This window comes from Pseudorca crassidens, chromosome Y (genome assembly GCF_039906515.1).
Source record: "Pseudorca crassidens isolate mPseCra1 chromosome Y, mPseCra1.hap1, whole genome shotgun sequence".
Classification (NCBI taxonomy): domain Eukaryota; kingdom Metazoa; phylum Chordata; class Mammalia; order Artiodactyla; family Delphinidae; genus Pseudorca; species Pseudorca crassidens.
This window is the reverse complement of record NC_090318.1, coordinates 7373666-7399537: the sequence shown is the minus strand read 5'-3', so window position 1 is coordinate 7399537 and position 25872 is coordinate 7373666. Positions and strand designations below refer to the sequence as shown.

Genomic DNA, 25872 nt, shown 5'->3' with positions numbered 1-25872 from the left:
TCACCCTCGTGACGCGTCTGCAGAGGCGCGACGCCCCCAGCAAGCCTGGCGCCTTGACTGCCAGCGCGGGGGATCGGGCGGGGGCTGCGGAGAGGCCCAGGGCACATGACGGCTCCCCCCCTCCCCACCCCCGCCAAGGGCCGGACCAGCACATGACCCGGGCCGGCCGGCGGGGTCCAGGCAGACACGAGCCGCATCCCCAGCACGGACCATGGCCTCCCCGCGCCTGGGGACCTTCTGCTGCGCCACGCGGGACGCCGCCACGCAGCTGGTGCTGAGCTTCCAGCCACGGGCCTTCCACGCGCTGTGCCTGGGCAGCGGCGCGCTCCACCTGGCGCTCGGCCTCCTGCGGCTGCTGCCCGGGCGCCGGCCCGCGGGCCCCGGCCTCCCCTCAGCCTCCCCGCCGGCCACGGCCCGCACCCCGGCCTCCGCCCGCATCCTGCGCGCCGCCGCCGCCTGCGACCTGCTCGGCTGCCTGGGTGAGGGCGCGCCCGCGGGTGGGGATCCGTCCGCGCGCGGTTGAGGGCGCGCGGCCCGCAGGTCGCTCCCGGCCGGGGGCGTGGATGAGCGCGCGCGGCCCCCGCCCAGGACCTGGTCGCCACGCGGGTAAGGACGCCCGGCCCACGGGTAGGAGGGCCGAGCCGGAGGCGGCTCCCCAGGGGCCGGACTGGACGACCAGGGGACTCTGCGATACAAGATGGTCGGTAAAAGTTCCTTCGGGGGACCGTTGTTTTTTTTGTTTTTTAAACAGTTTGATGTATTTGTTATTGCACTTATAGGGAAACTTTAGACGGTGCTGTGAAGGAAAACCCAGAAAATACAATGCATCCCTAAATGTACCACTAGTGAGAGACTAACAGTTAATATTTCGTGCGCGTGCACACACACACAAAATCGTTTCCAAAATGATTTAGCAGAATCAGGAAGAAACCCATATATATATATATATACATATATATATGTGTATATATATATATATGTATATATATATGTATATATATGTGTATATATATGTATATATATATGTATATCTATTACACTTTTATTTACTTACTTGTTTATTTATCTATCTAAGTTTGGGTTTTATACCACAGATGGGCAAACTTGCAGCCTTTAGGCCACATCCTGCCTGCTGCCTCTTATCTATGGCCCAGGAACTAAAAAAGTTTTTACATTTTAAAGTGTTTTTAGAAAAATCTAAAGAAGAAGACTGTTTCTGACATGTAAATATTCCATGAAATGTAAATGGCAGCGTCCGTAAGTGGAGTCTTATGGGGATACAGCCATGCCCTGCACTTGTGCCTTGTTTGGGGGCATCTTGGCCCTAAAAGGGCAGAAGTGAGTGCTGAACAGAGAAACTGGCCCGTAGAGCCTAAGATATCTTCTCTCTGGCCCTTTACAGAGACTTCGTTGACCCCTGCTTTCAACTCCAGCACGGCACATTTTACAAACCTCTATGCTAGATATTGCCAAGCATTTTAACTTTTTTATTTTGGAAATTTTTTAACATATGCAAATGTAGAGAGATTGTATAACAAACTCCCTGTACCCATCACCTAGCTTCATCTATACCCCATCCCCGTATCCCACTCTCCACTGGGTTAATTTGAAGCAGATTCCAGAATTTATATCATTTCACCCACACAAATCTCAATATATAGCTGTAGAAGATAAGAATTTTTAAAAAACATACATATCACACAGATATCACTATCACCCCAAAATAATGAAAACCAGTTGCTTAATATCACTGGTGTATGTTCAGGTGTCTCATAAATGCTATTTTACAACTGGTTTTTTCAAATCAGGATCCAAATACTGTCCATGTTTTGTAATTGGCTGACAGGTGCTGGCATTTTGGAATTGTGTTTTTCAGTCGTGTTTGCTCTTGAAGGAAAGGCTGCTGGCGGTATTTGAAGTGCCTTCCACCGCTGTGCCGTGAGGGGGCAGCAGCTTCGGGGGCCCCTTGAGTGCTTCTCTGGGCACAGGTGGCTGTGTGTCCCAGGGCCTGGTCCTCCTGTTCCTGGTTGTGTGATTGGAGACACTCAAGAATCTTGGCTTCAGATAAATGCTATGGAACCTCTAGTCACTTGCTTAGACTCGAGGAGTAAGACAGGAAGCTATAGCGATAAAATCAATTTGGTGCAGGACAATAAAATAAAAAATTGGTTTTCTTCCTGATTCTGCTAAAGCATTTTGGAAAAGCATCTTAATAATAATCTAGTTTCTGTAACTTGAATATCTGAAAATAGAGCTGCATGCAAACATCTTTTGAGGGTCAGCAAAGTAATATTCGTATATCCTTTGGCCTTTAGAAGGAAGGTGCATGACACTGCGGGCAAATGGGCAGAAGCAGGAGTCAGGGGAAGGCTTGGTGACCAGACCTCCTCGCTGAAAAATAAGAAATACAGGGCTTCCCTGGTGGTGCAGTGGTTGGGAGTCTGCCTGCCGATGCAGGGCACACGGGTTTGTGCCCCGGTCCGGGAAGATCCCACGTGCCGCGGAGCGGCTGGGCCTGTGAGCCATGGCCGCCTAGCCTGCGCGTCCGGAGCCTGTGCTCCGCAACGGGAGAGGCCACAGCAGTGAGAGGCCCGCGTACCGCCAAAAAAAAAAAAAAAAAGAAATACAGATGCCTATCTCATGGGGTGGTTTTTTTCCCTCAGTTTTTTTTTAAATATCTCTTTTTTTTTTTTTTTTTTTTGGCCACACCGTGCAGCTTGTGGGATCTCAGTTCCCTGACCTGGGATTGAACCCGGGCCACGGCAGTGAAAGCACAGAATCCTAACCACTAGACCACCAGGGAACTCCCTCCCCAGTTTTACTGAGACATAATTGACATATAGCACTGTATAAGTTTAAGGTGTACAGCATAATAACTTACATTTATCATGAAATGATTACCACAACAAGTTTAGTAAATATCCATCACCTCATATAGATACAAAAAAAAAAAAGTGTTTATCGAGCTCAAAGCAGAGCTCTGGACTGAAAACGACAAAGCACTATGTGGACGCAAAGCATTATTTTTGTTATCTGTGCTTAAGAATGAGAAGCTATATCTTAGGCTTTTAGTGTTCATACTCACCCTTTTAGTGGTATATGACACAGTGTATATTTGGTAGCATGTGACACAGTGTATATTTCTGTATGTGAAATACACACACAACACTAGTGTGTAACTCTGTACTGCTCACAGGTCCCCTTGAGCGGGGTGTTACATAGTGAATGCTTAAACAAAGGCTATCTATCGAATTACTTAACAGAGAACCCTAATATATGCCTTACGTGTGTATACTGTGTTGAGGAGAATCAGATATTTGGGTCAAATAGCAAGGAAAACTCACAAATAATAAATGGCAAAAGTAGATTATCAAGAGCTAATTTGTGAAAATCTTAAATGTATATTTTTTAAAGAATGAAAGAACTATCTTTTTAAACTTCAGAATGTGCTTTCTCAATCATTCTTTTTTACGTGAGGACTAGTTAACTTGGACATTAAAAATATAGCCAAGAAATATAAATTGTTATTCACATAATCACTTCTGGGTGCCAAATAAACAGACAGACAACGTTAGGGACAGCACTGTGGCTAATGGGGGCTGAAGTTGAAATCAAAGTGCCTGGGATTGCTCCACTACCATAATAATTATTTTCTGAGTCTTATTTTTTTCTCTGTCTCTCTGCACACACCAGCGTGTTTCTTTCCTCCCTGTCTCCCTCACATCTTTCTCTTTCCCTTCCTATCTATCTGTCTATCTGCCTATCTATCCATCCATCCATCCATCCGTCCATCCATCATTTTTACAGAGTCAACAAGTCACCTTTAGATTTGTATTAGGAGCAGATACAAAGCATCACCTGATTCTCCCTTAGGTATCACAGTCCGGTCTACGGTGTGGTTAGGGTTCCCGAGTTTCGTGGACGACATCTCAGCCGTGAATGGGACAGACGTGTGGCCCGCCGCCTTCTGCATGGGGAGTGCAGTAAGTGTACCTCCCCTGGTCTCCCCCTTCCCTCCCCTTTGCCCCGCTCCGTTACGCTGTGTCCTCAAAGCGTGGTCGCATCCCTCCCGCTAGCCCACTGTAGCTTTTAGAAATGCACACGCTCAGAGCCCTCACCCCACTGACCAGGGACCCTGGGGTGCGGGCCGTCTGTGATTTAACAAACCCTCCAGGGGCCTCTGACCCACACTCCAGTTTTAGAACCACTGTGCTAGTATGTTTGCCATCCCCACCCTTAAACACACATTCAATCCTTACCTTAGATCCAGCCACAATCAAAACCAGCTGGGCAAAAAAGGAAAAAAGAAAAAAAAAGTTACTGATTTAATGGATGTATTTACTTAACAAAATATATATTTAAAAATAGCCATTTGTCCATCCATATTGCTCTGTCCGCCAAGTTAACACTCCAGTGAATGACCTCAAAGGACACTGGTACCCTGTTGACCCGCCATCTGTGCCACAGCCGTCAGCATCTCTCCCTTCCTCCCCTCTGTTGCTTCCCAGCTGCATCCCGATGGAGCCTCTGTCTTAGTATATAGATCTCGTGCCGCTTCTAACGTACGGAGTCCCCCCGCCACCGCCTTCCTTCTACTGGGAAGGTCCTTCCTGCCCATCCTCCTTGGTCCTCAGCAAAAGAGCTTCATGCCAGGCCAAGCCGCACACCTGAGCCCTCTACCTCTGACCACAAGCGTAGCACAAGGCGGGGCTCGCTGGACCCGGTGCAGCTGAGCAGACAGGGCACCAAGGCGCACGCCCGTCCCAGGCCACATGCCGGCCTGGGTTTCCAAGCCTCTCCGGAGGGCTTTCACGTGCTGCCCCGTGACGTCAGAGGAAGTGGGCGTCTGCCAGCTCATTTCACGGAAACCCATGTCCAGGAGCTTTGACGCCGGCTCTTCCCGATTACAGATGTGGATCCAGCTGCTGTACAGCGCCTGCTTCTGGTGGCTGTTTTGCTATGCGGTCGATGCCTACCTGGTGATCCGGAGATCGGCGGGACTGAGGTATTCAGAGCAAGCCAGCTGGCTTCTGCCCTAGTTTGTTGCCTGAGGGAAGGTTGGAGACACCGCTGAGCGCTGCATCTCTGTACGGCAGACACAGCTGATCAGAACCTTTCAGCTGACCCCTCCACCGAGAAACGTCTGTTCAGCTCATTTTTATAAAAGGCTGAAGGCACAATCGAAATATCGAGGATTTCTCCAGGTGCCCCCTACCAGAAAAAAACAGGATTTTAAAACCCTGAAAACAGTATTTCAATAGATTAAATATTTGGAACACGACAAAGACTTAAAAAAAAATAAGAATTGGCATGAAAATAAAAAATTCTGATGGTGTCTAAAGGTTTAGGAGAAAAGTTCTTAGATGTATGTATTGATACAGGATGCTAAATACGGAGCCCAAGGGTTCTGGAGCTGCCAGGGGCTGCCTGGGAGGAACCCAGGAAGGGTTAGTGCCTGGGTCCTGGTGGGTTCAAATTCCTGCCCCATCACTCACTAGCTGTGTGACTGTTGGCAAGTGGCTGAACCTCTCTGGACTTCCGTTTTCTCAGCTGTAAAACAGTACCCACCTCAGGAGGTTCCTGGAAACAGTAAATGTGATAGTACCCGTGGATGGTTATGGATGGAGCCTGGCACGTAGCAGGCGCTCGGTAACTGGGAGCTGGGGTTGGAGCTGGGATGTGCACGTTATGGAGGAGACAGAAGCACAGAGAACCTACGTGCCAAAGAGAAGCAGGAGGGCACGGCGGGTGTCCTGGTCTCCGGGCTCCAGGCCCAGGAAGGATGGGTCCCCGACCAAGTTCGTGGTGCACTTCCATTAGGCCCCCTTTGCATGGAGCCCTTGTTTGCTTTTTTCTTTTTAAATAGCTTTATAAAGTTCATCTGTTTAAATGTATAAAATCCATTGTTTGTGAGCATATCCACAGAATTGTGTAACCATAACCATTATTTGGCTTTATGACGTGTTATTCATCCCCCAAATCTCTGTACTGGTTACGAGTCATTTCCCATTCTTCCCTCTCCCGCAGCTCCTGGTAACTTCACATCTACTGTCTGTCTCTGGATTTGCCTGTTCTGGACAGTTTCTGTAACTGGAATCATACAATGTGTGGCGTTTTGTATCTGGCTGGTTAAACTTGGCCTGTTATTTTCGAGATTTATCCATATTGTGGCACGCAGCAGTTCTTCATTCCTGTGCGTTGCTGAATAATACTCCATTGTTTCGCTATCTGCCTTTTACCCGTTTATCAGTCACTGTACTTTTAGGTTGTTTCCATTGTTTTGACTGCTACGAATAATGCTGCAATGAATATTTGTATGCAGGTGTTTGTGTGGACATATGTTTTCGCCATATACTTATGGGTATACACCTTGGAGTGGAATTCCTGGGTCATATAGTAACTCTGCATAACCTTGTAAGGCACTGCTGAACTGCTTTCCAAAGACTCTGTACCATTTTACCTTTGCACCAGCAATGTGTAATGGTTCCAGTTTCTCCGCATCCTTGATAACAACACTTGTTTTCTGTGTGTTTGGTTTTTTGAGATTTTAGCCATCCTGCTGTGTGTGAAGTGGTATCTCATTGTGGTTTTGATTTCCCTGATAACTAATGATGTTTAGCATCTTCTCATGTGCTTATTGGCCATTCGTGTACTTTCTTTGGAGAAATATCTCTTTGCTTCCTTTTTCCAGTTTTTAACTGGGCTGTTTGTCTTTCTTATTATTGAGTTATAGGAGTTCTTTATATATTCTGGATACAAGTACCTCATTAGATATATGATTTACAAATATCTTCTCTCATTCAGCAGGTTGTCTTTTCACTTACTTGGTGGTACCTTTTGAAGCATAAAAGTCTTTCATTTTGATGAAATCCAGTTTTTGTGTTTTTTTCTCTTATTTCTCGTGCTTTTGCTGTCATCTAAGAAACCATTGCCTAACCCGAGGTCACAAGGATTTATACCTTTGTTTCCTTCTAAGAGTTTTATCGTTTGAACAATTTTATTTAGATCTTTGAATTAATTTATGTGTGGAGGTGAGGATAGGTCCGCCTTTATTCTTTTGTAGGTGGATATCCAGTTGCCCCAGCACCACGGGTTCAATAAATTCACTTTTGAAACCAACGTGAGTAACCAAATAAAGACCATATTAAGCTACAGACTACACTGGGCAATCTTAGTGAATCACCACTCTGAGATCCTTGGTATTCCTTACATGTATCACATCATCATTCACTTTGTCTCTCTGGCCTGAAATTTAGTACTCTCTTCAGTTTTGCGTTTCTTTCTTCTACCTTTTTGCCTTAGTTCCCAAGCTCTTACACATCTGTACAAAACCGAGGTATACTTGGTTGTGAAAATTCTGTAGGGAAGACAGTTAAGGTTAAAGGTTGCCAACCAGGTATATCAGTGAGAATTAGTTTTGGCTACATAAAATACATAAAACAATAGTGGCTTAAGATAGGAATTTCTCTTTCACGCTAAAAGAGGCCAGAGGTAGGCAATCTAGGGCTCTTATGCTGGAAATCAGGGACCCAAGCTCCTTCTCTCTTTCTGCTCCACCATTCTATTATGTGACTTCCATCCTCAAGGTATCATGGCCCAGTATGGCTGCTGGAGCTCCAGTCATCACATCAGCATTCCAGAAAACAGGAAGGAGGTAGGGGGCAATGCAAAAGGGGCCTGTTGTCCCCTGAGCCAGATCCCTTTAAGCAGGGACCTGTTTTAAGCAGGCCTGCTGTCCATGAGAGTTTTACACAACAATAACATTTTCATGTTATTGGCCAGAACTTAGTTTTCTGTCCACACTTAGCTGTAAGAGGAGGTAGGAAATACAGTTGATTATCCAAGCGTGCTGCTGCTCTGCCTGACATCCAGGTTCTGTTGCTGAGGAAAAAAGGGAGAATGACTTTGGGTAGGCAGCACGAGGAGACCTTGTCCCAGAAGCTGAGTGCAAGTGGGATGGTTCCCTCACTCAGTTTGGGAGGGATCGGAGCTAGGATACAATTAGAGGTCTCATAGACCACCACTCAGTTGTGGAGATAAGAGGAACCTTGGAGCACCGAACAGAAGCTAGAAGAGTATGTCTCCTGCTGTCATAGGAAATGCACCTCCACCCGTGAGGGACTGGAGTTGGACAGGGCTGAGTGACAGCTCTCTGGACCCGGAGAACAGACAGAGCCCTCAGAAGCCAGGACAGGCGATCAGGAAGCCCTCCTCACACCCCGGCGGGTGTTTGGAATTCATCTTGGAGCTTGGCGTTAGGATAGGCAGAAGTCTGCGGATGTGCAGGGACTAGAGGACGCCAGGCTTCCGAGGACCCGCCCATCGAACAGAAGGCGGCCCTCCAGGGATGCCAAACACCCAGATGCCTCCCAAGGGCAGGGTTCCAGGGCTGGGAAGACCGTCGGCGGTGAAGTGGGCTCTCCCATCAAAAAGGAGCGGGCCCACAGCAGAGAAATAAGACGGGTGCTCTCTAGCCACGGAGACCCAGCACCGACCTCGTCCCTAGCACAAGTCACGCTTCCCAGGGTGAGGTATCTGAGGGGCCAGCCCGGGGTGGTTTAGAGCCAGAGCTGAGCGTGCGGGTCCAGAGCCTCTGGAGCCCCTCTCTGAATCGCCAGCTTGTTTGCAGAGCCGAGGGCGGAGTGGATGCTGTAGGTGGCAATGAAGAACCTGCAGCCGGTGGAGAGGGGTCCCGAGGAATTCCCAGGCAGGGGGCCAGACTCCTCCGGTATGGCGGGATTAAACTCCACATTCCCTTCTAGATCCTTCCAGCATTTAGCTGTTTCCTTTGGCGCGGGAGAATTTTCCCTAAGCAATGTCATTAAGGCAGATTGAAAGTTAACATGTAAACTGCCTCTTGGGCTCCAGGTGCGGGAGACGCACGGTTTAGCCATGCCGACCGGCACCTGAGATCCCGGGAGAAGCTCTGCTTGCCCTAAGAAAAGGGGAGTGTGAGAGCAAAGAGGGTCGTGGGGGGCGGAGCGGCCTTCGCGTGCCCGCACGTGAAAACTGGCTTGCCGTCAGAAAAAGGGATGAGGGTCTTCAGCCGGGGCTGCTCCGGATCGATCCGCCACGGCTTTCTGGCTGTATCGGTTATTGACGTGGCCGCGGCCTGGGTCCCGCGGCCGGCTCTGACTTCCCCCCCCTCGTGGGCGTTTGGGGCCGAGGGGAACCGAGGGCCGGGCTTTGGGGAGCGCGAGCTGGCCTCGCCCTCCCACCCAGGAGATGACCCCAGCGGCTCCCTGCAGCCCAGGCTTGGCGTCTGGAACGCAGATGCCACCCTGCCACGGCCCAGCCCCTGTGCAAAGCTGCTCCTTAGTTTCCTGAGTGTCCGGCAAAGCCTGTGACTTGTGGGCAGGACAGACCCCCGCACGCTCCCAAAGCCGGACGGGCAGGGAAGGGCTGCTCCAGAACCAGCAGTGCCAGGGGAGGCGAAGGTGCAGCCGCGTCCGCGTGGCCGCCCAGTGGGCCGGCTGTGCAGTGTCTCCTCCCTGAAGCATGCCCTCTGGGCCATCTCTCTTCCCTCCTGTCTCCTTGTAGAAGGGCGTCCTTCACCGCATCCCTGACCACGCCCTTTGTCCCCACGGCGGGTCCGCAGGGTTAAAGTCCTGATGGGCCAGGGGCTGCACCCTCTGCCAGGCGTCTGGCAGAGGGTTTTTTTAAAAATTTATTTTATTCATTTATTTTTGGCTGCGTTGGGTCTTTGTTGCTGCGCGCGGACTTTCTCTAGTTGCAGCGAGCAGGGGCTACTCTTCGGGCTTCTCGCTGAGGTGGCTTCTCTTGTGGCAGAGCTCGGGCTCTAGGCGCGCAGGCTTCAGTAGTTGTGGCGCACGGGCTCAGTAGTTGTGGCGCACAGGCTGACTTGCTCTGCGGCATGTGGGATCTTCCCGGACCAGGGCTCGAACCCGTGTCCCCCTGCATCGGCAGGTGGATTCTTAACCAGTGCGCCATCAGGGAAGTCCCATCTGGCAGAGTTTTGAGTAACAGTGGGCACCTCTGAGGGAGCAGCCCCGGGCCACGTCCCATTGCACAGAAGAGGCAAACAAAGGCTGTCTTGGAAGAGCGAGGTAGCTCTGCACGGGCTCAGGTGGCCCATCGTCCTGACCCCACCTGCAAGGCTGGCTGCCTTGAATCTCTCAGAGGGACAGGGTGGGGTGTGTGGGAGTACAGAGGTGAAGGATGGAGATGGTAACGATGAGAGAATGTGAACTATGCAGGGAATGGGGGGTAGGAGGCAAGATGGGACACCTCCCCGCTGTCCTGGATCGTCGAACCACCACACGTTTGTTAGAGACCTTCTTGGTTTGGATTGAGCATTAAGATGCTTGCATATTAGGTACGGAGGTGACTTCAGGAAGGACAGAGGCCAGGAGTTGCTTGCCTACTGGGGGAGCCAGGCACTTAGGAGGAATTATGAGGTACCCGTGCCTCACTCCTCTCAATCTTTTATTTATTTATTTAGTTAGTTAGTTAGTTGTGCCAGGTCTTAGTTGTGGCAGGCAGCCTCCTTAGTTGCGGTCACCTGCTCCTGAGTCGTGGCATGAGCGCTCCTTAGTTGCAGCAGGCGGGCTCCTTAGTTGAGGCATGCAGCCTCCTTAGTTGTGGTATGCAAACTCTTAGTTGCAGCATGCATGTGGGATCTAGTTCCCCGACCAGGGATAGAACCCGGGCCCTCTGCAGTGGGAGTGTGCAGTTTTAACCACTGTGCCACCAGGGAAGTCCCCTCCTCTCAATCTTGAAAGGCTTAGGTTGAGGGAAAGAAGCCAGACACAAAAGGCCACGTCGTGTGTGACTCCTCTTGGATGAAATGTCCCGAACAGGCAAATCCACAGAGACGGGGGGTAGATGAGTGGTTACCAAGGCCGGGGGCACAAGCATGACGGGGAAAGCCCACTGAGTGGGTCCGGGTTTCCTTCTGGGGGGATGAACATGTTCTGGAACTGGATAGAGGGGGTGCTTGCACAGCACTGTAGATGTCCTAAATGCCGCCGAGTTGCTCATTTTTAAATGGTGAGTTTGATGTTATATGAATTTCACCTCAATCAGAGGAAAAATAAAAACCTCCCAGGCAAAATCGGGCAGCTGTTTGCCAAGGGTTTGCTCTGCGTGCATCTTCCTGCCGCTCGCGGAGCTCGGGGCTTGGTCAGTGCTGGACCTCAGGCGTGGCCGCCCCTCTGCCCCTTCTTCCCCCAGTACCATCCTGCTCTACCACATGATGGCCTGGGGCCTGGCCGCACTGCTCTGCGTGGAGGGAGCATTCATGCTGTACTACCCTTCCGTGGCCAGGTAAGCCGGGGCTCCCAGCAAGCCCACTCCCCCGACGCCTGGACCTCCCCCCCCCGCCTCTCTTGCAGGAGACGCCCAGGCACTGACCCCGAGCGGGCGGGCAGGCCATCGTCCTGGATCTGTGCAGCTGAGAGCACAGTGGCTGGCACCTTGAGTTAGCGTCCCTGCCTCTGCCTGTCCCCTGCGTGTGGGTTGGTGTTGTGCGCGGTGTGGATGCAAAGCTGGGGCCACGGCTCCCCCGTACCAGCCTGTGTGCCAGCCTCCAGGCCTGTCCCCCTCCAGACGGACGCAGCCTTCCCCTGCCCACTGTTTATTTTTCATTCTTCAAACCAGCTTCCTCTGGGCGAGCAGGTGAGTTGAGCGTCCCAAGAATGAGTTGGAGATGGCTGGAAGATACAAAGGGTCGCTCGCTCTTGACAAGCTTATTTTAAGCCTCTGCTGTCTGCACTTTCTCACCTCTCTCCATCCTGTGCTGTTCTGAACACAGACACTGGGCGATGTGGCCTCTGAAATTGTCTCAGGCATTTCTTCAAGTTTAAAACCCCATCAGTGCAACCACTTGTAAAGCCTCAAGGTCCCTCCAAGGATATATACTCTAATTTTCAATGGAAAGCTGAAAAACAGAGGTTGGACATTGTCTCTTTGTCTGTGACTTCAGGGCAGTGTACACCCGGGATCAGCACAGCGCAGCCCTCAGGACAGATCCGGCCCTCTGCCCTGCTCTTGTAAATAAAGCTTTATTCGCACACAGCCGTGCCCATGTGTGTATGTATGGTCTATGGCCAGTTACACATTAGAGCTGAGTAGTTTGACAGAGGCTATGAGGGTTCTGGAGGCTAAAATATTGACTATCTGCTCCTTTACAGAAAAAGTTTGCTGACCTGTGGTGTAGACCGTTTCTGCCCCTTCTTTTTCGATTTCTTGTAGCCACTCACTCAGATGTCTCCACGTTGGTGTTGCTTTGTGGCCTCTGTGTAGATCCCTCCAAACAGCCCACTCTCCCCAGGAACCCTAAAAGGACAAGTACAGAGTTAGCAGCTGTTACAGAGGGATGCGCTTAATTGGAAAGGGAGTTTTTATCTCTGGCCTCCACCTGTGAGATCCTGGGGACGTTGCGTCTGAGCGCGAGGGAGCCATTGCTGCAAGGACACTCAGGAACGCCAAGGTGCCCCGCGGTCTCCAGGCCGCCCCCTGAAGCATCTCCATCCTTCCTCATATCCACCCTCAGAGCCCACGACGACCCAGAGCCCTCGGCGCTCTGCAGGCTCCCACCCTCTCTCGTTTGTTCCTTACATTCAGTACAGGCACCCGAATCTCATCTCTCCCCCCTCTTGTTTCCCTTTCTCCCCTCAAGCCCTTCCCGACCACAGTTTAGCTTTCACAGCTCAAGAGGAAAGCTTCTGTTAAAAAGGAGGTAGCAAAAAAAATAATAATAATAAAATAAAAGAAGGTAGCAACACAACATTGTAAGTCAACCATACTCCAATAAAATACGGCTTTCAGGGTAAAAAACAAAACACGCAAACCAAAAAACAGAAAGAAGGCACCATCCTCAGGTGGTACTGTCATCCTTAAGGCAACAAAGATGGGCACTGCATTTTTCTTACCTGTTTCCATGCACTTTCAGCCACTTTCCCCTCTGGTGTGAGCACTTCATACCTATGAAAACGAGAGCAGTAGCGTTTTTATCACTCCACCTTCCGTGGCCACAGGAGCTGTTCCCTCCTCTGCTTTTCCACCCCGTCTGGGGTCGGGCCTGGGCAACATCCCCTCTGCTTTGGATTCTCTCTTCCTCTTTGCCGTTCTCCTCTACGCTATGTATTTGTTAACTGATAGCCCCGGCCTCGGTAGCATACCTGTGTGTGGCACCCACCGTGTCCTGTGGTGATAGATGATTCTCAAGACCCATCAGTAGAAATCCGGGTCCCCCTCCCCGAAAAGAACCCCTGAAATGATTACCTGTCACCATGACAACAGATATCCTGTGCCGTGTGAGGCTCGGGTATTTTGATAGTCGAGGACAGAGCTTGGATCCTATGCGTGATGTCAGCCAGGCTTAGCTGACAGCTGTAGTAAGTGCCGAAAACCCAGCAGGTTCGTAGAACGCCTTTGTCTTGTTTGAAAGACAAATGGGGGAGACCCACTTGTTTGAGAGACCCAGTGGGGGAGTTGGGGGGGATCCACCACCCCAGAGCGCCTTTTGCCCTCTTCACCTTTTCCCAGCAGGGAACTTTAAAAGCTCCCTGATTCACGAGACACAGAACCGTGACTGACCCTCCTTCTTCTGTGATTTAATGCTTGTCCGCAGACGTGAGATACGAGTCAGGTTTCCTTCGGGCAGAGTCAGAAGCCGATCTGTGTGTTTCCTTCGATCTGGTCCTCTTGTCTCGACTTGCAGATGAGTCGGCGTATCTCAGGCAGAGCCCCGGTGTTTTGGAGAATGACCCGGCTTTCCTCCCTCAGGTGTGACAGGGGTCTGGAGCACGCCATCCCCCACTATGTCACCACGTACTTGCCTCTGCTGCTCGTCCTCGTGGCCAACCCCATCCTGTTCCGAAAGACAGTGACTGCAGGTAAACCCAGGGAAGTGCTCTGGGGGCGAGGCCGCGGCTACGGCCCCAGGCCACGGGCTCTGATCATTATCTAGGACCATGGACCTCATGTGTCATCCTCCAGACAGGAGCACAGTACAGGTGGGGAAAGTGAGGGGGTTTAATAAACGAGAGGGAGCGAGCCTACTCAATTATGGGCTGTACGAGTCCTTGGCCAACGTCTGCTAGCTCAAAGCCGGGACCAGGAGACGTTTCACTTCTGTCTGGGCTCCTCCTGAGTCTGCCATGGGCGTGCCCCAGAGGACCCCAGTGGCCTTGGAAAACTGCGGAGGGGAGACGGGATCAGGAAAGGAAAGGGCAGCCGAGGGGAAGGGATGGATGTGGACTGAGCCGTCCTGGGAGCCTGGGCCCTCCCCGTGATGTCTGGGCCTGTGTCTTCTCCCATTGGGCAGTAAACAGGAAGGAGAGCACAGGAAGTGAGTCAAATGCATCAGGAAGAACTGGGTGAAAGGGATCTTGTGAGTCAGCAGAATGCACTGGACAGACCTCCCGGCCAAGGCAGGGGACCTGCATTCCAGCCCCCATCCCGTCCTCAAGGAAACGTGCCCCGAGGCAAGTCTCCAGGCCCCTCATGCCGCCCTGTGGGTCCCTCACGGGCAGAATGAGAAGAAAGAAACACACCTTAACAGAAAGGTCACTTGATGATCAGCTGTGGGTTGCAGAAATTGAACCTAAGTGAAGTGCTCTACCACTAGGGAGAGAAAAATCACTGCAGCTCTTTGCATATCTGCATTTAAAACTAGTGTGCTGTACACCTGAAACTAACACAACATTGTAAATCAACTATACGCCAATAAAAATTAAAAACAAAAAACCCCTCCCCCCAAAAAGCTAGTCTATTAAATATAGCTTTTTTTTTTAACAAAATTGCATTAAAAAATAGTGATTTGATTACATCAAACAAATGAAAATGACTTATAGAATAAAGACCGGAAGGAAATACACTAAGATGCTAACGATGGTTGTCTCTGGGTGAACTACGGGTTATCAATTCTTTTCTAAACTTTTTTGTATTTTCCAACTTGTCTACAAGGATAAATGTCAAATCTTTCAACATTTTACAATAGTGAGCATGCATTATTTTTATAGTAAAAAATATAAACCGTAAACACATATAGTTCCCGAACTAGTAAAACCCAGATAAAATCCAGAGTGTAGTTAACAGCACTGTACCAGTGTTGACTTCTTCATGGTGACCAATGTGACTATGGTTGTGTAAGATGTTAACTCTGGGGACAGCTGGGTGTAGGTATACGGGAACTCTCGGTACTGTCTTTGCAAATCTTGTGTAAATCTAGAGTGATTCCATAGTAAACGTTTAAAAACTCTATATTCCCGTGAGTCTCCGAGAAGTCCCACGTGCAGGTGGTGAGGAAAGCACGGCCGGGTCTCGCTGGGCGTCACGGCCTCCTGGCTCTGCTTCGGAGCTCCCACCTGCTTTACTGCCCTTCCTTTGCACGCGGGAAACGTAAATAACCAAATGACGTGCTGTTCCCCTCTGCTCTTTACAGTGGCCTCTTTACTAAAAGGAAGTCAAGGAGTTTACACGGAGAACGAGAGGCGGATGGGAGACGTGATCAAGACCCGATTTTTCAAAATAATGCTGGTTTTCATTATTTGGTAACCTTTCTTCTTTTTTTAAAAAACTGTCCCTGGGAAGGGAAATGCAAACCGCCTGTCATTTGCTTTTCCAAGTGTGACCTGAAAGTTCCAAAGGCAAGAGTCTTCGGAGAGGAAATTTTTGAAACTTGTGCTAGGTGCCTTTGGAGGAAATGCTTGCGAGACAGGAAGGCAAGTCTACCATCCGTGAACTTCTGGAAAGCTATTCACATCTACTCAAACTACATAAAGAGCCCTAAGAACGAAAAGTCCCGAGTTTAGTTTTGATGCGTCCCACCCATATGCCTCCGGAGTTTTGCCCCGTCGCTGGGGTTAGCATTTAAATCAAGTGCCTTCTAAGTCCACCCATTGGCAGCAGGCTTTTTTTTTTTTTTTTTTTGCCACGCAGCATGTGGGATCTTAGTTCCCCGACCAGGGATCGAACCCGCACGTCCTGTAGTGGAAGCGTGGAGTCCTAACCACTGGACCACCAGGGAAGTCCTTGCATCAGTCTTGACACCAGGATTCCTGTATCTGACAAGATACAAGGGCAAGGACCCATCTTTAGTGTTATGACTCACCGCTCAGGCAAGAAGGGTAGAGTGGGACTTCCCCGGCGGTCCAGTGGTTAGCACTCCACGCTTCCACTGCAGGGGACATGGGTTCCATCCCTGGTTGGGGAACTAAGATCCCACAAGCTGCGTGGCATGGCCAAAAGAATAAAAATAATAATAAAAAAAGAAGGGTAGAGAGCAATCTTCCTGTCCTCAACTGTCCACGCACCCCCATTCCCCCACCCACCCCCCCTCCCACCACAGGTGTCCTGCCCCAGCGTTTCAAGTGGGTGTGCTGGGCATAGACCTGTGACCAATGCAAAATCGACTGGAATCAGGAAACACTTCGCTGTGGTGAAGCAATGCTTCGCAAGACAGAGCACGCCTTTGTGGTGTTAATAATTGATGTGATGCAAGCAGGTTTGTTTGCACAGTCTCCTACGAGAGACGTACATTAGCTCCCTCTAAAAATACACTGAGCTTGTGGTTTCAAACGTCACCTCCCTGCCAAGAATAACCTCAAAAAATTCAAACATAAAATGTCAAGATTTGTTTTGGTCTCCATCAAAACATTAGCTTACTCTTCAGAGGAAGGATGAACTCTGGGTTATTTGACATGTGCTAGAACCTTCCACCTGATGTGGTGTTGAGTGCGACCATCGGAAGGATATGTTGGTCTCTGCTTTGGGCTGAGAGGGGTGGCATGTCTTACGTCAGGTTCTTGGTGTGCTGCGTCCTCCTTGCTAAGCAGCACTGCCCCCGCCCCAGGACTTCTAGGTGTCGGGAGGCATGGTCCCTGACCCCCAGCGTTAAAAATGAATTGTGGGGGCTTACCTGGTGGCGCAGTGGTTGAGAGTCCGCCTGCCGATGCAGGGGACATGGGTTCGTGCCCCGGTCCGGGAAGATCCCACATGCCGCGGAGCGGCTGGGCCCGTGAGCCATGGCCGCTGAGCCTGCGCGTCCGGAGCCTGTGCTCTGCAACGGGAGAGGCCACAACAGTGAGAGGCCCGCGTACCACAAAAAAAAAAAAAAAAAAAGAATTATGTCACATGTTCTCTTCACCTGTGGGCCATTTTCTTTCTAACAGTTGGGTGTCGAATATCATCAATGAAAGCCTTTTATTCTATCTTGAAATGCAACCAGATATCAATGGAGACTCTTTGAAACAGGTCAGAAATGCAGCCGAGACCACATGGTTCATGATGGTAGGTCTATCTTAATTTAAAATGTTCTTCCTAAAGAAAAAAAAAAAAACAGAAGGGATAAAACCACTCAGAAGTATGATCTATATGTTATTTAAATAGGCAGGGAGTTGAATAGGTTCCTGGGATGCTAACATCTGGCCTGGGTCCACGAGCTAGCTGTTTTCATTCAGTGTTGGGGTCGTTATTAAATGGACATGACTCTGGTAAATCAACTTGGCAAGTGAATCAAACCTTTCAGGCTGATTTAAAATATCAGGGAATTTCTCTTGAAGAAATGTTTCAGACTGAAAAAACCATAGGGATGTAGGTATTGCTTATAACACTGTCCGTAGTTATGAAGCATTATAGGTAACCCACATTGTTTTAAACAAAAGGGAACGGTTAAGTTAATGATGGTCTTTGATCTTGAGGAATCTTATGCCGATGTCGAAGATGACAGTGTAAAAAAATGACAATTGTGAAATCTAGTGTTCCGTGAAACATGCAAGATCTAATAATTATACTGATTTCAACTACCTAGTAACACGTGCATGAAAAAATATTGGCGAGAAATACACAAAATCATGATAAGGTGGAAAGAGCATGGGTCGCTTCCCTCAGTGTTTTCATCATATTGCATTTCCAAATACAAAAATCCACACACGAGCTGTTCGTGGAGAGATGCACGGTGCCCTACACAGAATTAAAATGTATGTTGCTTCAGAGTCGGGGGAAAGCTGACGCAGGAGGGTAAGACCCACACTGCCTGCCTCCACCCCTGCCCGTGCCGTGGTCACGTGCAGGGACCACACGTAAGCAGAGTTTCCTGGACTGACAGGCTCAGGTGCCTTTGTGCGGTCACATCCTAACAGGGGCGCGAGGGGCAGGGCCCCGAGTCCCTGCGAGGGAGCACGGCCACGGGCCAGAGGTGAGACAGCCCGGCTGGGCCGCGCAGGGCCTTCCCTCTCCCGCCTCCTCCCTGGTCTGACTCAGGTCCTCTCCCCACGCCACCTCCCGTGTCTTCGGGCACCTTTGAGGGCGCAGCACCGCCAGCCAATCTGTCTCGCCCCACACCGGCCAGTGGGGCAGGTCGCAGTGAGGCCAGCCCAGCGGGCCCCGAGTCACCCTGGGAGCACCCAGTGCTCTGATTCCCACCGTCCCACCCTGACTCACCCCTGTCTCTCTGTCCTCCCTGCCAGGGGATACTGAATCCAGCCCAAGGGTTCCTGTTGTCCCTGGCCTTCTACGGCTGGACAGGCTGCCGCCCGGCTTTTCAGGCTCCCAGGAAGGAGATCCAGTGGGAATCGATGAGCACCTCGGCCGCCGAGCGGAGTCCCCCGTCCCTGCGGGGCTCCCATGAGCCCCGGGAGAGCCCCGCTGCCAGGAAGGAGGTGCGGGCCGGCGGGCACACTTCCGACGAGGCCGTGAGCCTGCTGTCTGAAGGTAAGAGCCCCTCCGCCAAGGCAGGTGGACGGCGGGGCCCCGGCTCCCCTGGAAGTGCTTTATCAACGGCCACGTGGCTGGTGCATAGCATTTCCGTCCTGATGTCTGGAACCTGCTTCAAGGCGAGAGTGGAAAGTGACAGCGTTAGGTCTCATCGCGTCATCCACCTCTCCTTTTACTATGACAGTGGTACCTTTTCTCTAGTTATTAAGCACTGTAGCCTTGTAATAATTATGAGCGGCTCCACCTTGGGCTGGACGGCCTTTTGAATAGGAGCAAAACTGCCACTTCAAACCCGTCGCGAACGTTTGCCGTCAGACAATGAATGGTACGACCTGACCTCAGCAGCTTTTAGATGCCGCTTGGTCTGTCCACCTCATTCGGGGACATTTAAGGGAACATGCTGGTCGTCCAGTGCTGGCTCTTCTGATCTGCCCTTTTCATTTCAAGACTCTAGCACTGTGGTCCTCAGATGGGTCCTGTTTTTAAACTCCTGTTTAATCGGATTTGGGGTTATGTCTATTAACCCAGCCGACAAGGAGGAAGAAAGTTCAAGGCCCCAATAATGTCTCTCTAAAGATTGCCGTCTACTAAACCTATTACATACATTTTATATTTATATATTCATGTATACTATTTATATATATAAATATATATATACATTTATATATACATTTATATAAATTTATATATTTATAAAATATATAAATAAACTATTATATGTACTTTTCATTAAACATACTGTAACCTTATAATTTATCATTTGCTCTGTATTCTGAATTTACTATTACAAAAAGCTCACTTATATTCTAATCAAGATGGGTAATGAGAGAGAAAAATCACTAGACCTATGATCCTTATTCCTAACGAAATCTCAGGGACTGTCATGGTTATGATAACTGATTAATTTTACTGTCCCTGGTCTATGCAGACCTTTATTCCCTTGAAAGATTCTTCTTGAGCAGACATTTTGCTGTTAGCATTGAGTAACAAGACTGGAAATTCTTTACAAGAAGCGGACACATGTTTGCAGCACCTCTTCTGGGGGTCGGGGCGTTGATTCCCACAAATGCTGCTTGGGGAGGAGGCCACCCCATGCCCTCCTTCTGTCCCCACTGAGGCCCTGGAGCCCCTCCCTCTTCCCACTTCATTACACTGGGGCTGGTTGCAAATGCTTTTAACCAGAATGCATCACCCTGCAACCCATGTACCATCTTGCACTCATGCTTGACCACTGCACGTGGTAAGGGCCCAACAGTCGTTTGTAATAATTATGTTAAATTACACATTTTTGATGGGAAATTAGTTCTAAAAGGCCTAAGAGTAATTAATTGTAAGCTGTAAAGACTTCTTAGACGTAAGATTTAAAGAATTCTTAGTAACATAGAGTTGGGGTACTGTGTCAAATATATCTCAAAAGAGCTGGGGAAAAAGAGTTGAGATCTTCTTAACCAATTTTTTTAGTAAGACTTTATAATGAGTAAGCACTTTCTTTGAATAAAAGCAACATTTGTCAAGCTTGTTAGAAGCAAGGTGACATATGGTCTAAGTATAAGGAATGGACTTGCTACGCAGGAGCCACGATGACACCCTCCAGGGAGGGCTCGTGGCTTCTGGGCGCAGGACTGTCCATCTCGGCCTCCTCCAAGTGAGCTGAGGACTACAGCCCTTCCTGCAAATCTCACTCAGTATTTCTTGACCTCTAACAGGGTGCTAACGACAGTGATTTTCGTAAGATTAAATAGATCTTTGTGCTATGTGCTTAAATAGTGCTGGGACACAGAGGGCATTCCATAAATGCTAACTCTAGTAAGCATACCTAAACCCCATTACATATTCATAACCTGAGCGGAGACATGGAGCAAATGTTGGCGAGACAGAGAATGAAAGAGTCCGTGAAAATTTCCAATCTGCGTTTAAAGTATGAAGGCAGAGCGATCTGGGCAAACGATGTGGATACGTGTCAGGAAACAAGCCCAGGGCAGAAGGATCCCCACGCAGGAGACTCCTGTTCTTATACCACAGGCCGTACACGCCGCTGCCAGGACCCTCAGGAAGCGGCAGCCTTCTGCCTACAGTGGTAATCTTGGAAATGAGATACGGCTGGCTTGGTCTTGGGCCGTTTCCTTTCTCCTCCTTCCCAGCCGCTTTGCTTTTAGTCTCTTTAGTAAAGGGAGGGAGCTACTCATAATACAGAAAGTACTATTACATGTGGGAGAAAAGCCCAGAGATGCAAACTCGAAGCAGTAAATACAGTTAGGCTTCTCCCTGTTTGCATCGGTTAAGATGAAGCTTGACTGGTTTATCATATCCTTAAGCCTCTACTTTAGGATTCACTTCGAGGCCAACAGGCTTCCTCTGAGCCTCCGAAAGGAAGTATCTGACGTGGTGTCTGGCACTTACAAGTCAACCGAGTTTGAACAAATATTCATCGAGCCTCTGCAACATGGTCAACGGCGTTTTAGCTGAGGGGCGGGGCGGTGTGTGTGGACTGTGCGTGTCCCTGGGAAGGATCATGTAGGAAACTTGCAAGTGTCAGTTAAGTAAAGACAATACTGTATTTTATTCTAAAAAGTCTGACGCGTTAAAGGAACACAGAAAAGGCAGGGCCTCTGTTGGTGTTGGCGCATGGGTGAGGGCTTCTGGAGGAGGTGATGTTCAGACTGGGTCTTGCACCGCAGACTGGAACAGGAGGGGAGGAAGCCCGGAGGGCGCCCCGTGTGGAGACTTAGGGCAGAATGTCTGTACGTTGTTCAGGGGTGGGCACAGCGTGGGATTTGTGGGAAGCTGGAGAGGCAGGTCGGGAACAGATAACGAAGGGTTTTTACAGATTCTGCTAAGGAGTTGGCATCTTATCTAGTGGCCAGCGAGAGGCCAGTTAAGGTTTTTAAGTGGAGAGATGCACTCAGATTTGCTTGTAGGACTAGCCTAGCGAATGGATGTGGGAGAGTTGATTGGATGATCATGCTTCGTGACCATGGCAACAGCTAACATTGAGGGGATCTGTGCGTAATTCTCTATGACAACTTCGTTCAAAATCGCATCTTTATGATTTCCCTTGGGACTAAAAGTCAAGAAAAAAGGGTACTTCTCACAAATAAGCAGAAACCCGGTTGGTTTTTATCTGGTGAGCACCAGAAACCCTTAAAGTATTATCTCCTCTGTCCATGAGCTTTACGGAGCGTAGTGTCAGATTTCCGGCCCTTCTTTAATAGGGACACTTTGTGCTCACAAGGGAAAAGTTCAGGATCTGATGGATACTTTAACCTTATCATTGCCTTCAAAGGTTGGGGTGTGTATTTCTCAGGAGATCTGCTCCCCTAGCCTTCAACGTCACCCTGGACCAGGTTCCCCCAAGCCCTGCCCACCGGCAGGGGGCACGGCGGGAAGGCAGTGGAGCTGGGGGCGTGGTCACAAAGGGGACACGTCTTAGGCGGAGGCCTGGCGGGGAGGGGCGTTGAGGAGAACAGGCCTTCCCTTGCTGTGGCAGAGGGGCGTGGCCACAGGGATAGGGGTGTGGCTGTGGACAAGATGGACCACAGGGTATAAAGGATTGCGTCAGTGGGGTAGGGCCGAGACGCGGGGCATGTGGGGAGACGAAGAAGGCTGTCGTTAGAAGAGAGCACATGTAGTGTGTCCACAGGTAGGAAGCTTGTGGCCTATGCAGAACACAGTGGATGGAAGTGAGGGGGCGTAACTGTCTGTCTGTCTCTCTCGCACGTCTTTTCTCTCCCCCCAAGTGTCTTTACCACAATTCCGTGTCTCTCACAATACCCTAGTTCTTGCACCATTCCCTCTCACCCACAATTGCCCTTTCTCTCCCCAATCCTTTGCTGTTCCCACAATTCTCCATCCTCTCCCACAACCCCTTGCTTTACTCAGAGTTCTGTGTTTCTCCCACAGCCCCCTATTGCTCCCACAATTTCCCATTTTCTGCCACAATTCTGGAATCTTCATGGTTTCTCACAAATCTCTTGTCTTCTACAGTTCCTTTTGCTACTGCATTCCACCGCTCCCCAAATTCTTTTTCTCGGAGAGATTTCTGTTCTCCAGCATAATTCCTTCTCTCTGACAATTGCCCGTCATCTCCCACAGTTCTCTGTCCCACAATGCCTCTCTTCCACAACGGCTAGTCTCTCCCACAGTACTCTCTTCCCCATAATTCTCAGTTCTGCCTGGCAATTCCGTATCTCCCCCACCTCCCACCAAGTTTCTGCCGTTTCCCACAGTACTCTCTCTCCCACCATTGCGTCTCTGCACATCTCTTTATCCTCCATCACAGTTTCACAATCCCCAAATTCCCTGTTCTCTCCCACACTTCCCCGTTACCGTCCCCATTTCTCTGTTCTCTCATACACCTCGTTCTTTGTGATTCTCTCTGCCGTCACTTGCCCCTCCACGTACCACCAGGTGGCGCCATAGGTTGTGTTTGCCAGGGGAGTGTGGGAGGGAACACACCCCAGGGCCTCCAACTCTGTCGGGCTGGCGGGACCCAATTCAACACTTTGAAGGGGACGCAGGCCCAGGGGTTGTACGCTCTCTATGGCTCATGCAAGTAACCACCTGGTTGGGATTTCTGATCTAGGGCCTCGAGGTTTTAAGGGATCCAAGAGCAGCAGCTGAGGGCACCGGGGCATCCAACATGCCTTCCCAAATGTTAGGTCTGCGTGGAGCCAGGAAGTTCTCGAGAACCTGCCTGGGCTTGCAAGGCTCCCTGACGGGAGTTGCTAGGAAGGCGCTCGGCCCTTGGGCACTGGGAGGTCGCTGGCGGCTGCATTTCCTGCACGCACACTCAGATGTGCACATGCACCGACAGAGAATTAGTCCCTCACCCCCACCATGGCCTTGTCGTGACACAAAGGGGTCTCCTCCGTGGAGCCCCGGGGGACGGGGAAGGAAGCAGGAACTCTGAAAAGGGGGGCAGAATATGTCCCAAAGCGTCAGGTAACGGGCCAGATCTTGATCCCGAGCCCCCGTGTGACCCTCCAACCCAGAGGCTTTTTGAAAAGACCACAGAAATCGCACACAAGCTCCCACGAGCCCAGGACGCGCTCATGAACGGCGAGCGACGCCGAGAGAACCGAGCCTTCGGGGAAGCGCCAGCGAACCCCTCCGGAAGCGCAGGTTCCCCGCTCCCACCCTCCCCGTCGGAGGCACCGGCCCTTCCCCCGTCGTCTGAATTCCTTCCCCGCCCCTTGGTGGGCTCTTCACGCTTGGGGCGGCTCCCTCCGACCTGTGTGGTTGGCCGCAGGCCGCTGTGGGGTGTGGGTGGTGGTGGGGACGGTGCTGTGTCGGCCACGCCGCAGACCCCGCGCTTGCGTCCTCTTGGGTAATATCGTCACCTGTTCCTGTAGCTCCGGCTTCCCCAGGCATTTCCAAGCCCACAGAGAGCTGACGGCCTCTCCTTTTCCCCCTGAAGTGTCCTCGGAAACTCTGCATGTGGCTCTTCTTACTGCGGGCTTCTTCCTGCCGGTTTTACACGTTAGTCTCCGTGAGTGCTCTGCGGTGCCTGCGCCGTGTCCCACCGACGTCAAGGCGGTGACCCCACGGTATTTAGCCATTCAGCGTTAGTTTATCGTGCCGGGGCCTTGTTTAGGCACTACAGATACTGTGGCGACTAAGGTAGACAAATGGCGCTGTCCACTGAGACTCTCCGTATGATTATATAATAATTATTATATCAGCATTTGTGAATGAAAGTCTCAAAGAACTGTACAACATTCAAGGCGGCGAGAAGTGCTGCGAAGAACAACACGTCAAGAGGGGGCAGGAGAGTGGTTTTAGATACGCGTCCCAGACACCTCCTTGAGGAGGTAACATTTGAGTGGAGACCTGAATGCAGTGTGGGAGTGAGCCATGAGAAAATCTGGAGCGCTTTGCGGGCAGAAAGAGAGATGTGCAAAGGCCCTGGGGCAGCACTGAGCTTGGATGTAAGAGAAGCATGTGCCTGAGGTTGTGAGTGAGCAGAGGGACGTGAGGGGAGGAGGCTGCAGCCGTCAGCGGGGCCTCTCGGTGGAGGGAGTTGGGATTTGGAGATGTTCCTGAAGGGCAGTCACCTGCCCCATGCACCGCTGAAAAGTCCACCCTTCTCTGCGTCTTCCTTCGCTGTATTCCGGACACACCCCCCCTAGAACCTGGCACCCGGCAGGCGAGCCTGGATATTTGTGGAGTGATATCCGTAGAAAGAACAATTCAGACATCTGTTGCAAAGATCTCCCACACCTTCTAAAGGAAGGCGTGTTGTTGGGGTGATTAAACAGACCTCCAGGATTACTCTTTTGGCTGGAGTGACGTTTGCTTTCACTCTACTGATGGTTACCTACATCCCTCCTCTTAAGTTTTAGTAAGAGTCGTCCTTGGGGCACCTCGTGGAATTGAGAGCAGGTGGCCGGGCGACCCCGGAGCCCTGTTGCCCCCGAGTGACCCCTGGGGCAGCTGAGATCTCGGGCCCCTTAGACAGCGTGTTCCAGGGCTCCGAAACTCCCCCGTGTCAACAGTCTGTTTCCGTTTGGGCTGCAGCACCCACAGGGTTCGGCTGAGATGCGGTGAGCTGCCCAGTGGTGAGGTCTGGAGGAAGGGAGACAGGGTGGACCTCCCTTCAGGGAGGTCATACATCAGCTGCCCCAGGTGATTCTGTAGGACTTTTGTCCTTCGGAATGATTTAACCACGTGTAGGTGAAAGTATCATGTACTTTTCTTTTTTAAATACAGACGGTTGTGAAGCTTGTGAAAGACGTTCTCGGACACGGACACCGTCACGTGACAGTCTTTTTTTCCTCTCCAGGTTCTGACTCCAGCACAATTGAAATCCATATTGCAAGTGTGTCCCGCAACGGAAAGGGGACTGAATCTGTTCCAAAAGCCCAGGGAGACCTGTGAGAGGACGAGATAGAGGTCCAGATCCCGTCTTCCTCAGACTCCACGTTTCTCATCCCTTAGGACTGTGATCTCGCCTGCAGTCAGCGCACTGCATGGTGTAGCATCCCCCCAAATCCCACTCCCGTCACCACGTTAGTGTATTCCCCAAGATCCTCTTTGTGGTAGGAGGGATGATCCGTGAGCCTGCGCTTGGGGATGGCAGGGCGGGGCTTTCCAGATCAGACACTCTCCACTGACATTCGTTTTTCTGATCTGGCTGTAATGTAAATGCCAGACCCAGGTCCTTGGAAAAGTTAATAAACGAGCTGTGTCCGA

The 25872-nt window shown here is 50.6% G+C and overlaps 1 protein-coding gene and 1 long non-coding RNA gene across 4 annotated transcripts; one reads left to right on the top strand and one right to left on the bottom strand.

The window, feature by feature from the left end:
* On the top strand, nucleotides 1–25872 carry LOC137217793 (G-protein coupled receptor 143-like). The gene is made up of 9 exons (XM_067724740.1): nucleotides 1–479; nucleotides 3874–3983; nucleotides 4911–5005; nucleotides 11194–11286; nucleotides 13750–13859; nucleotides 15410–15518; nucleotides 17139–17256; nucleotides 18435–18678; nucleotides 25463–25872. Exons 1-9 carry the CDS (start codon nucleotides 212–214, stop codon nucleotides 25555–25557), a joined length of 1242 nt encoding a protein of 413 aa, XP_067580841.1. The 5' UTR covers nucleotides 1–211; the 3' UTR covers nucleotides 25558–25872.
* LOC137217795 (uncharacterized) lies at nucleotides 4030–16269 on the bottom strand. Of its 3 annotated transcripts, XR_010940254.1 has the most exons (4): nucleotides 13246–16269; nucleotides 12894–12945; nucleotides 12168–12297; nucleotides 4299–5211 (listed from the first exon to the last, which is right to left on the bottom strand). It is a non-coding gene; the product is annotated as an uncharacterized lncRNA (long non-coding RNA). The 3 variants fall into 3 exon arrangements; XR_010940253.1 differs by adding an exon at nucleotides 4030–4286 and having other exon boundaries at nucleotides 4977–5211; nucleotides 12168–16269; XR_010940252.1 differs by having other exon boundaries at nucleotides 12894–16269.

What these genes read in the sequence shown, in the direction of transcription:
- LOC137217793 (XM_067724740.1), top strand. Translation starts at nt 212, where the DNA reads ATGGCCTCCCCGCGCCTGGGGACCTTCTGCTGCGCCACGCGGGACGCC. An exon ending in CCTTCTGCATGGGGAGTGCA is followed by an intron (nt 3,984 to 4,910) that starts GTAAGTGTACCT and finishes TCCCGATTACAG; the next exon opens with ATGTGGATCCAGCTGCTGTA. An exon ending in ATGCTGGTTTTCATTATTTG is followed by an intron (nt 15,519 to 17,138) that starts GTAACCTTTCTT and finishes TCTTTCTAACAG; the next exon opens with TTGGGTGTCGAATATCATCA.